Here is a 12248-nt window from a genome sequence, read left to right as displayed (position 1 = left end):
AGGAATTTAATTACTTCCTCTGAAAGGCATTATAGGACTGTAAGGCACATAACACAGCATGGAGTTGGATGACATTTTTAAGTAAGTGCTTGTTCTGTGCAGTGCCAGTTGACTTTCTGCGATACGTGATTGGAAATCTGACACATTTTTTAAACTGCACTTCACTGATTCAGTAAAGACAGCATGTATGCTGCTATGGCTACAGTATTTTTAATGAATGTCTGGGTCGGTGTTTTATTTGACTAGGGTGCTTATTGTAAGTTATCCCTAGTGCCATAGTTTTGATGGGCCTTGTTGAGCCACATCACCAAAGTGTGTGTGTGTGTGTGTGTGTGTGTGTGTGTGTGTGTACATGCCCAATTCTGGAATGGGCAGCAGGCTACAATGCCAGCATCTTTTGAGGGAGCCAGAAAATCCATTCATCACTTTGTTTATTGAGGTGTGTGTGTGTGTGTGTGTTGTGGATAACGAATTCAACTATTTTGGCATAGAGGCATGCCCCACTGTCAATTGCAGTTCTTAACTGTCAAATTGTGGGAAAGTGACACTTAGGACATAGTGAACTAAGGACTCTGTGCGCCATCGATATCGATGAAGACTGTTGAATAAGAGAGCACAGCAACATTTCACTGTATCTTTTCTGTAAATGACTATGGTGCTGCCCTACAGGTTAAAGCTAAGGTTGCAAAAATCGGAGGGGAAGGAATGTAGAGAGTCCAGGAGACAATGAAGAGAAAAAGGTGTTGCTAAGTGTGCACTAATTGCCTCTTATATCAATGCATTTGAAAGCCATTGTATCTGTTCATATACTGCAGAGCTGTAACTATTGTATTGCTGTTTTAAATGTCAAAGGGGTCAGAAAAATCAACTGTTGCACTTGGCAGTGAGAACTGATGCATAGTTCATTAAAGGGCCCCTCTCTGCACTGAGTCAGATGAGTATTCTGGCAATACCCTGTTAAAGGCTTTAGAAACATTGTCATCTTTGCTGCAAGATGTCCTCTTCCAAGATAACACCTGAATTCTAATTATCAGTGGAAACCCAGCAGATTATTAAGTGCTGGAGAGAAGACCAAACTGCGGCCCTCCAGATGTTTTGGCCTACAACTCCCATGATCCCTAGCTAACAGGACCAGTGGTCAGGGATGATGGGAATTGTAGTGCAAAACATCTGGAGGGCCGAACTTTGGGGATGTCTGCTCTAGCTGATTTCATCTTTTGGAAAGCACCATTCCCCCAAGAGGTTCAGTTTATGGAACTGAAACTAGCATAACATTAGCCTAGAATATTACTGTGCTATAAGAACTGTGTCCAAAGGCAGGCTTCTAAAGTTTAAGCCTATTTTGAAGAGTGGAGAAATAAAATATTTGCTTCACAGAAAAGGAGAAAGTGTGTGCTTGAAAACTAGAAGAGCTAATCCGCAGGAGACCTGGGCAAATTTGAACAGTACAATTAAAAGTTAACAGTCCTCCCTAAGTAAATGTACCCATTGATTAAGCATAATATTCCTTCCAGCGTCTTCTTCCCTGAAACCTTATTAACAGCTGAGCTTCTGTTCCAGTGGAAATAGAAGTGAATATCTTCAAAGCAGGTTTTTAAAAGGGGGGGTTTAAATTAAATTATACTGACCTAACCTGCAGCTGAACTTTCTTCCCCTTTGATCACATACTAGTACTAGTCGTCGTATCTGTTGTGTACAAGTGTAACATCACAGTATCGGGATATGGATTCAGTCAGTCATGGTTTGTTTGTGCCTTATATGATTGTGGCGTTTTCTTAAGTGCCTCTGTGGTGGCTATTTTGTCTTGAACCCCTTATTATGTTCCTTTTCCTGTTCTAGATATTTTTATCTGGCAGCTGTGAACCTTTTTAAAAGTTCAACTCAAACGAATAAACATTGCCACACTGAATGTCTTTGAGGGCTTTTTGATTTTTTTTGGCAGTCCCTGCGTTCCATTGGTGCATTGATTTGGTCAAGGTGTGAACACAGGGTGATACCCAATGCATTTACATCCATGGATATCAATGGGTTTACTGTATGAGGTGGATATCACTCATATTTGGTAGCTGCTTACGGCAGGGGTGGCTAACACTTTTCTGTCTCATGCAAGTACACAGGCATGTCCACAGAGAAGCATGGAGCCCCACCTCTTCAGCTGATCTGCATGGATCAGCCAAGGAGAGGAGTATCATCTTCTCCCCATTCATCAAATTATCCATCAGTTGATGAGGGAAAGGACCATTTGCCTCCCCTTCAGAGAGCTGGGCTGGATATATTTATATATTTAATCATCACCACAAAAATCAGGGGTGTCCTAGATAGGACAGAAAAACCTGCAACCAATCTGACCCTTCCCTCCCAGATTAATGTGTGGACTGGGACTAAGTTGTCCCCTGGCTCTTCTACAGAATGTTCTGATGCAGTTCTCTGCTCAAAAGAGAGAGACTATAAAAAAAGGTTTAGAAACATGTATGTGCAAAAATATGTGTTTAAAAGCGTGGATTTAAAACACGGTTGACTGTAGAAAAGGGGCAAGGCAGATTTATGCATCAACAAATGTGGAAGAGGCATGAACGGGAACAGATTGATTTGCCTACCCCTTTTCAGTGTGTTGACAGAGTAAACACTCAGCCATGCCTACCAAGAAGCTGACTCTGGGAACATGAACTATGAACAGATGCCACCAGCCCGTCCGTAAATATGCAAAACAAATAGGCCAAGCCTGCATCAGAGTCTTAGTCTTGGTCTCTATGAGAGACTGAAACAAGCCTTCTTGGTGGCTTTCCAGTCCCTTTGGATGACAGCTCTCACCCCTCCCCACCCAAGTCAGCACAGTTATTGGGTAACCAAGAATTTTGCAAAAGGTTGACTGCTTGCTCTTGCAATGCAAAGTGGAGAAGAGGTGGGTGGTGATGGGTGAGAATATTTGACCCTTCCCTCGCCTGTTGCTGAGGCAAGTCCCTTCCTGCAAAACTATAATTCCCCCAGTTCATGCATATTTAGTTCGTGAAGTTGCCTTTTTCTAAATGAAAGATCCCTGGATATCATAGCTTTTCCTCCTTAGAGAAGATGCTATACCTGCCTGATTGTTTTAGATGCTTGTAGCAGATGCATCCCTGCTACATAATGGGATGGAGAGGTGGCAGCAAGGTCAGCATGGTGCAGACCATTGCAGTGTTCCAGGCAGTGTGTTTGCACCATGCTGAACTTGCCCCTGCCTCTCCCTTCCCCATAAAAGGCAAGGATGTGACAAACCAGAGGTCAGATGAGCAGCATTCCCCGCCCCCGCCAACCATGCTGTCTACTACTGATGGTTGCCAACATTTTTGCAACTTTTCTAGTTCTTTGATATCCTAATGTGTGTGAGGAGCCCTGCAATGTCACTGTAGAGTATTTTTAAAGCCAAAATTTACTATGCAACACAATGGTCTGCAACCAATTATATATCTAGTAACCAGTATGCTTCACAACGGCCTTGGAATTGTAATGTTCATAGCCTGGTTTCAGCAAACACAGAACCAGTCAACAGAATTAATGAAAGAAATCCTTGGCTATTTATACCCCTATTCGCAGAGATAAACAATATGAAATTGAGCTGTTCCAGCTCATACTGCTGGCTTTTCAAACAACAGATCCATAGTGTCACATCTTCTCTGACTCAGGGCACTTGTTCACACACAGCAGTTCTATGGCAACAGTACTTGGATTCAGCCCAGTGTTCTGAGAAGAATGGTTTTGTCCTTGCAGCTAAGGCTCAGCATGTTCTTCACTGTATCTACTTTACAGAAAGATGTAAGTTTACTTCTGTAAGTTTGAGCTGGTAGTCAGGAACATCAAAAAGTAGAAAGAAATTGGATGTATAAATTTATTCCGCAGCAAAAGAAAGATGTTGCTTCCAGCAGGAGCATCATGTCAGCAAGCAGCAGGACACTGCCAATTTTAATGAAAGTCTTTTAGTCGAAATCCCATTTGCAGCTCCCACAGTAGTGAGAAGTGCTTTTCTCTGTGTGAAGTTTTGGAACACAGCACAAGGCAATGTGAAGTGATTGAAGATAGCAGCTGCGGAACAATACAACCACTTTGCAAGCCAATAAAAGGTTCCCTCCTAAATGCCCCAAACCAGCAAGGCTCTATCCACTTGCAGAAGAAGTGGGCTGCACAATGCAAAAGGCATTGGATCCACAACACACAACAGGAACTTCAACCTAAGGAACTTCTTTCTGCACCAAAGAGAGCGGGATTTCTAAATGGATACTAATGTTGGGGATACAAAGTCATGTCTTCTCTCCAATGATTCTTGGGAGCCGGAGCCAGCCCACCCATGAGTCGAGGTGAAGCACCCACCTCAGGCAGGAGTGCACGAGGCAGTGCTCCACCCACCCCACCACTTCCACTGTGGAGAGGGAGACTCTCATAGATGTTCATCTTCCCTGCCCCTGGTGGAGAAGCCGGCTAAGCAGCATTGTTTTGAGGAATGCCCTGGCTCCTGCCGAGTTCAGAGAGAGCCGGGGCATTCCTGAGTGCCACAACATTCCTGAGTGCCACATTGCCACTTGGCTGTCCCTCCTCAAACACCTGCCCCCAAGAAAGAATCTGAGCACCCGACTTCCCCAGAGTTGTGCACATATTATGCTTGCTTCAATTCAGAGAGCCACAAACACAGCCAAAGTCTGTGTGCACCCATTGCTGCACTTGTGAGAGCTTCCTCCTTCTGTCCAAACACCTCCCTCCCCCTCCCCCTGCGCCAAGGTCATTAGCATCTAGAGCTGTCACTACGTCCTCCTTTGCAGAGCTCTCAAATGTTCCCTAAAAGCAGTGCGTATGTGCATTTGCGGGGAGGGTGCAATTTGCAGCAGACAAATTGCCCTTCAACAGACATAAAAATGACACAGCTTGGATGATCTGGGGTGTTTTAAATGGATACTTTAATGGCGATTCAAGGAATGTTCAAAGGCACATTTCACTAAATCACACAGATAAGAGGCACAAATCATAGCTACCATTTTACAAAGGTAGTTAACGATGAGAGCACCAACAGACTTGGATACCCTTATCACCAAATTGTCAGTTATCTACATACCTGTATAACATTACCTGAAGTAAATTGTCTTTTCCAGGAACCATTGGTCACATTATAATTGGACATTAACAACATACAAAAAAGCTGCTGGATCAGGGTAGGGGCCCATCTAGCTCAGCAACATTCTCACAGCGGCTAATCAGATGCCTGTAGGAAACCTCAAAGAGGACCTGAACACAAGGTAACTCTCCCTTCCTGTGATTTCCAGAAACTAGTATTCAGAAGCATCATGGTGGAGGCAGAGTATAGCCATCGTGGCTAGTAGCCACTGATTACCCGCAGAGTACTGTGTAAGGCTGGGGAGAACAGGGTTCAAATGCCTGTCCAGCCACCATGCTCACTAGATGACCATGAGTCAGTTTCTGGGGGGTAGTCAACCAAGTTTTACTCAGAACAGACCAATTGAAAGTAATGGATCTAACTCAGTCATGCCCGTGAATTTCAATGGGTCTACTCTGAGAAACTTAGTTTAATTCCACTCATTGTCTGTCAACTTAAACCAGGGGTCAGCAAACTTTTTCAGCAGGGGGCCGGTCCACTGTCCCTCAGACCTTGTGGGGGACAGGACTATATTTTGGGGGAAAATATGAACCAATTCCTATGCCCCACAAATAACCCAGAGATGCATTTTAAATAAAAGGACACATTCTACTCATGTAAAAACATGCTGACTCCTGGACTGTCTGCGGGCCGGATTTAGAAGGCAATTGGGCCACATCCAGCCCCTGGGCCTTAGTTTGGGGACCCCTGACTTAAACTATTCCACAGAGTTATGAGAAATAAGGACGCTTAGCAGAATACAACCCATTTTCATTTAGCTGATTTATTTTTATTTGTTTGTGTCAGAAGGGAAACATTTTGTCTAGCTTTCTACACAAATGTGACTCTACTTCCCTACATAGCTGCCAAGTTTTCCCTTTTCTCGCGAGGAAGCCTATTCAGCATAAGGGAAAATCCCTTTAAAAAGGGGATAACTTGGCAGCTATGCTTCCCTAGTTTCTATTTTTAATTAAGGGCTTTGTAAGTTACTCCTATTTCAAAAATGGCAAAGCAACATCTTATGTGTTCAGAGCATAGTGAGGGATTCTACACTTTTTTTCTGTAAAGTAGTACATGTAATATAGTTACACACATTTCGTATCATAACCCCATTTTTATTTATAGAGCCTTGGGAACCCTAAATTATCTCTTTTGCTAACTTTATTACCTTGCTTTTGCACTTAATGCTAGTTATTTCTCTTTAGTCAAATCCATGCCGAACCTTGTATCTTGTAATAACTGAAACTACATTTACAGTTACAAAATTTACAAAATTACAGTTTTGTCATTTTAAATGGCAGTAGACTAAGTACAACAGGCACTTGACAGCATAAACATCTAGTTTAATGAGCCACTAGAGTAAGCCTTTAACATTGATTTGTTCACTGTGAGACTAAAAAAAATTAATTTTTCCAAAAGCATTGTGAAATGTGCAAAGTATCTGTTCTGGCTTGTTCTCAAAAGGCATAAGGGATAAAAGGCCACTGACTTTAATCAATAAAAGTAAGTGAGGAATCATAGAATTCTGGAGTTGGAAGGGACCACGAGGGTCATCTAGTCCAACCCCCATCAATGCAGGGTTCTTTTGCCCAACATGGGGCTTGAACTAGAAAATAGAACCTTTGCTTCACTACTACTTGATTTTTAAATGGACACTAAAACTATTTTTGATGTGTTGATTCAGGTGCCCCAAAATGCTTCTCTCCAAGAACAACATTTGTTCATTAAAAATATTTATAGGCAATCTTTATGGGTAAAACTCACCCACTCAAGGCCACTTATACAGCAACAGATAAAAATACAGTTCCCACGATAAAAATACAATACCCAGCATGAAGGGCAAAATTGAAAGAGTTTATTCAGAAGCTTTCTCGGAAGATAAGTCCCTTTTTATAGGCAAGAAGTCCAGCTGCAGCCAGTGAGGTGAAGAAAGCAGAACATCCGAGGAAGCTCAAGAGGCCTGGGACAGATGGCAAGTTCCTCTCCAAAAACGTGGTAGTGATTGGGAAAGCCGGGACATCCTAGGTAGAATGTGCAGTCATTTTTAGAGAACAGCAATTTCAACAACAAAGAAAGCAACTGTACGATGCAGTTAAACAGGGCCCCAGAAAATAACTCTTGCTAGATGAAAGCTAGAAGAACCCCTATCTGGTATCTCAGCAAATGAGTGAGACTACAAGACTATCAGGAACTAGAAGGAGGTGGAGACAGGTACTATGGGATAGAGATGGGCAGTTTGAGGAGCAGAACGAGAGACTTGCAAAGCACGTGTCAGGGGGACTCCTTACAGGGACCCTCCCCCAGTCATCCTGGCCAGCACTTCGTCCAGTGACAGCACTAGCAGCGGGTCAGGAGGAGGGAATGAGGAATGGAGCAGGGTGGAGAGAGGGCTCTCGGATGCGTCAGAGCCTAGGCACCGACCCAGCTGGCCAGAGAGGGAAGGGCAGCGCAGCGAGGTGCCAGAGCCTCTGCAACACTCCAGCCAGAGGACGGAAGAAGGAATGCAGCCCTTTCCGGCACCCGAATTGAGGCGCGCGCCCACACACAGGGCTAGGGGGAGGCGCTTTGGGGTGCCCAGGCTTTTATGCTGGCCGAAGAGCCGGAAGCAGCCATTGCTGGGTTATGAATCGGACTAGGCAGTCATGTTTTCTGATACCTCTGCACTGTAAATAATATGCACAATAAAACTCTGAAAGACAGAGCGGACTGGAGCGTCTTTACTCGAGAGTAGCCGCAACAAAACAGCACAGGAGTAACTTTTCCCCCAGGACTTAACTAACTAGAAACTATTTATGTGCTATTTTCCCAGTGGGAGACTGCAGGGCTGTTTGGGCTTCTATTGATGAAATGTGCCCGCCTTGAATGCACACACTAGAAACTAGGCCAAGATTTCCATTTTAAGTTCATGGCTATTTTTCTATTAGGTATCCTCATAATAATATGGTAATAAATTATAGTGATGCAGTTATATAATCTAGACCAGGGGTGGCCAACTCCCAAGAGACTGCGATCTACTCACAGAGTTAAAAACTGGCAGTGATCTACCCCCTTTTGGGGGGTTCAGGTCAAAAGTTGTTGAGCTTTTTTTAGGGAGGAGGAAGGCCCATGGGGGGGGGGTTCTGGCCAAATTTGTTGAGTTTTTTCAAGGAGGGGGTAAAATTTCGAGCTTTTCTTAGGGGAGCCACAGTTGTTCAGCTTCTTTGGGGGGAGCCAATGACCTACCAGTGATCTACTGCAGATGTCTAATGATCTACCAGTAGATCACGATCTACCTGTTGGACATGCCTGATCTAGACAATGAAATGTTGAGTTCGGCCGTACAAAAAGAGCATGAGAGATCATACTTGCCTTTGATTCTGGTTCTGTCACCCAAATTTCATTTTTTGAAATCCTTCCCATACTGCACAGTATCTGGAAGACAGAAAATGATATCCCACTAACAGTAATTCTTTTCATCACCATGTAAGTCATGAAGGGAGAAATGAGATAAAGACAACTGAGGGCCAACTCTTGCATTGTACATGGTGTTCAGACACTGTTTCCACATACTAGAATCGCACACTGCAAGAGCGATGTCGAAGATCAGAGACAGATCATACACTTAACTTCCCTGCTAGCTCTCTTGGCTTCCCAGAAGGTACACCACTGATGTGGTAAGCACCACATTGTCTGACCATCCCAAATGATCCCAATTTCAAACATTACCAGTATGTTGGTGGTGCAAAACCAGACCATGTGGAAAAATAAACACACCACAAGGGCCACTAATAATTCAGTAGGGCAATGAGGTGAGATATGAATTGGTTCCATGTTTACTTCCCACAAATACTGCAAGCTAGGAAGATTCATAGATCCAAGTCCTCAATATCTAGCCTATACAGAAAATACCGCTGTTTACAAAAGAGGTCCAGATGTCACAAGGAAGTTAACTGACACCCACCTAATACCTTTATCGTTTGAGTCTTCTGAAGTGGTTTACTTGATAGCTGAATGGTGCACATTTGACTACTAAGAGCTATTGTTTAAATTAAAGCAGCTGCTCCACCCATTCAAGTTTATTCTGGCTTAATTAGCATTCTGTTTGAAAAAATCCTATTGTACATAAAAACTTTGATTCAGGCATTTCAAGGATACATTAAGCAACAATAGCTGGGATTCATTAGCTGCTGATTGTTATAAAAGAATGTTAGTGTCTTTGGTCCTTCTGATTTGCTGAGAATTCTTTCTTTAGCACAGTAAAATTGAGATCTGAATACCAAGCAGACCCAAAATCTCATTGGTACAGCTATTTAGGTCTTTAATGAAGATGCCCATTGAATTCTGGCGCTCTTTACCTCTCTGGCAGCTCTCTCTCCAGCTTGCACTGCACCTTCCATGTAGCCACTCCACTGAGTAGCTGTTTCTGTGCCAGCAAAGTAGACCTTACCTACTGGCTGACGAATGACCCTGTAAAACAAACATCACAACACCTAAGTCCCACTTGGTAGGCACTGAGAGCAAAGAGCTTTAGGCTACTGAACAGTAGCTGGCAGTATAGCATCAAATACTCATGATGTTCGACTTTTGCTATTGTTACAGGTCTGGTATAAATACATGTAAACACGTGTAAATAAATCATATTTCAAAGATATTGCAGACTCAACTGTGTCTCATTTTCTCCAAAGGAACAGAGACCCTGGTTGAGTGCCAAGACCCTCTTTGAAATCTCATGCACTGCTTGGCAGAGATTGGGGTGGCCATTAACACTGTGAAAGTTGTTTCAGGGAAGGTGCTAATGTTTGGAAAACTCACAGAACCTTCCACTTCACTGTTCATTTTTTCCTCCCATTCATGATTACCCCATTACCCTAATTGGCTATTGTTTCAGATGGAAAGGAAAAACATCTCTGCTTCCCAACTGTGCCACCCTTGACTGTTCTGTTGACAGCATCATTGTCAATTTGTGTTGTGCAGTAAGACTCTGCCCTCCCTCCAATTATCACCTCTAATTATGTAGTACTTATCGTTGCAGGATGTGGACTTGGTTGCACATTCAAATGTGCATCTCTGTCCACATTGTAGCCCAAATATTCTGCTAATTGTGATTGGAGCCGGAGGAGAGAACATTGGGTCCAGTTGCCCATGGTGACATGCCATCTAACCTAACACAGTAAAAAATTACCAAGGGAATGAGTGGGTGATGTGTACTGCAAGAATCAAAAACGCTGTATGAAATGCAGCCTTCCCATTTTGACTCAGCACTAGCAATCCCCAGTTCCAGAGGTTTAAATATATCCAACATCTTTTAAGAGGAATCAAACAAAAGGGAACTGGAAATATGTGGGCCATTTTGGGGGTGGGAATCTCCAAACTGCATCCCCCTGCCCCCCACAACTGTCTTCTCCTTCACAGCTCCCAAGCAACATATTTGCTAGCAATCTGTAGTTAAGCCCCATGACTGTAATTGAATTGTTTCTCTTCAATGATGCCTAAATAGGGAGCATGTTATCTACAACCTTAAAACAGATTATTATGCTTTTACAGAATGCTTTACAGCATATTACAGTATTATTTTGCCTACTGGCAAAAGCTTCAGTTTTCTGGCATTTTTCTCACTAGGAGAGTGTATTAGTATGCCTAGGTGTAGCGGGCTTCATATCTAGAAGGTTTTATAGTTCAACAAATTTCAGCTAGCAACAATGAAACAAGAGTACATTATTAGCTAGTTTTACCTTCCATATTGGCACATAATGCCTGGTGGCAAATAGGCTGAATAGCAGCCACCAGAATATTGTTCGGCACCCCAGTTCTTTTCTTCATAATGCACTGGCTGCAGGAATAAATCAAACAAAGTTAGTTAGTTTTTTAAGGCATTGATGCATGGCAGAATTAATATTGAAAATGCTGGATATTTTTCCAGGTTTCCCTTACTGGATTACAGGGAGGTGTGTTAATTTACAAACAAAATACTATTCATATAAATCAAAGAAGGAGGTTATGCTACTACACAGTGCTGACTCAATACTTTGGACTGAGCTGGGTTTCACTGTTACTAGCTATGAACAAGGCTGTGATTTTTCAAGCATTTCTCTAACACAAAGCCTGATTCATATCTCCGAAGAGCAGAGTGCTTTATAAGATTGGTAGGTAAGAGAAATGATTATTCTTGCAGTATGTCTATGAAGAAATGGTAATAATGGAGCAGAACTTTAATTTCCAGAACTTGCATTGTTTTCACATGTTGCAATCCCGTGGTATGGACTCATAGGTTATGCTTTTCAACCCCAGGGGTGGGGTCCTTGATAGAAGTGACTCCTCCCCTGCAATTTCCCCCCCTCCAGGAAAAAGTGAGAGTCTTCATGCAAATGGGGAAAAGTCTGCATTAATTTGCTCCTATCAGTATTGAACATAATCTACTTTTTCTAAACTTTATTGATTTGGCTTATTTTTATTTATTTAAATGATTTATATACTGCTTAACTATAATCATTTCTAAGATGTGTACAAGAAATGCAGTACAGAAAATATAAAAATGTGCTACAACTATAAAACCAGACTTCAGTTCAAATGTCTTTTGGAACAAGCAAAAAAAGTATTCAACAGGTATTGGAAGTTCAACGGGGGAGGGGGGCCTGCCTGACCTCAGCTGAAAGCGAATTTCATAAGATTCGAACCCAATATGCTAAAGGCACAGCATATTGGTGGATATGAGCTATTTTCATCCAAGCCATGGGCAATCGTTAATAATGACTCCTCTGAAGATTTCAGCGATGGAGCAGAGACAAGGGATTAGGCAATACTTTGTAAACAGAGTGTTTTAACAGTACAAAAGAATATGGCAGCTGCCTTCTGAAACAATGTTCTAAGGGTAACGGATAACATGTTTTAAGAAAGCATAATTCCACCTCTCAGGGTTGCCTTTGGATAGTCTATAAGATAGGCAAACAAACTCTGATCATCTTTAGATGTATAGCGATTGGTATGATTGCCATTGAGATTATGGTTGCTTCCACATAGATCCAAAGTAAAAGTAAGTTTTACCAACTAAGGTTTGCTCATAGGTAGTCCTATTGAAATTAATAAACTTAATTTAGCTTTGTTCCTATGTAAATATCGATGGAGCAACTCTGATTAAAAGGTAGTTGACTAT

At 42.4% G+C, this 12248-nt stretch overlaps 1 protein-coding gene across 2 annotated transcripts in view; it reads right to left on the bottom strand.

The window, feature by feature from the left end:
* Window positions 1-4908: 4908 nt before the first annotated feature.
* LOC118084785 (amine oxidase [flavin-containing] A) overlaps window positions 4909-12248 on the bottom strand; it is a 31526-nt gene continuing 24186 nt past the window's right edge. For both annotated transcript variants that reach the window (XM_035114742.3, XM_088667817.1), the window contains 4 exons: window positions 10831-10928; window positions 9454-9565; window positions 8468-8530; window positions 4909-7140 (listed from right to left, as the gene is read on the bottom strand). In XM_035114742.3, coding sequence (XP_034970633.1) covers window positions 6979-7140; window positions 8468-8530; window positions 9454-9565; window positions 10831-10928 — 435 coding nt within the window. In that variant the 3' untranslated portion in view covers window positions 4909-6978. The remainder of the gene's footprint in view (window positions 7141-8467; window positions 8531-9453; window positions 9566-10830; window positions 10929-12248) is intronic.

The sequence above is a fragment of the Zootoca vivipara genome, chromosome 4 (genome assembly GCF_965207765.1).
Source record: "Zootoca vivipara chromosome 4, rZooViv2.hap1.1, whole genome shotgun sequence".
Classification (NCBI taxonomy): domain Eukaryota; kingdom Metazoa; phylum Chordata; class Lepidosauria; order Squamata; family Lacertidae; genus Zootoca; species Zootoca vivipara.
The sequence above is the reverse complement of the archived record's forward strand: the minus strand, read 5'-3'. Positions and strand labels throughout refer to the sequence as shown.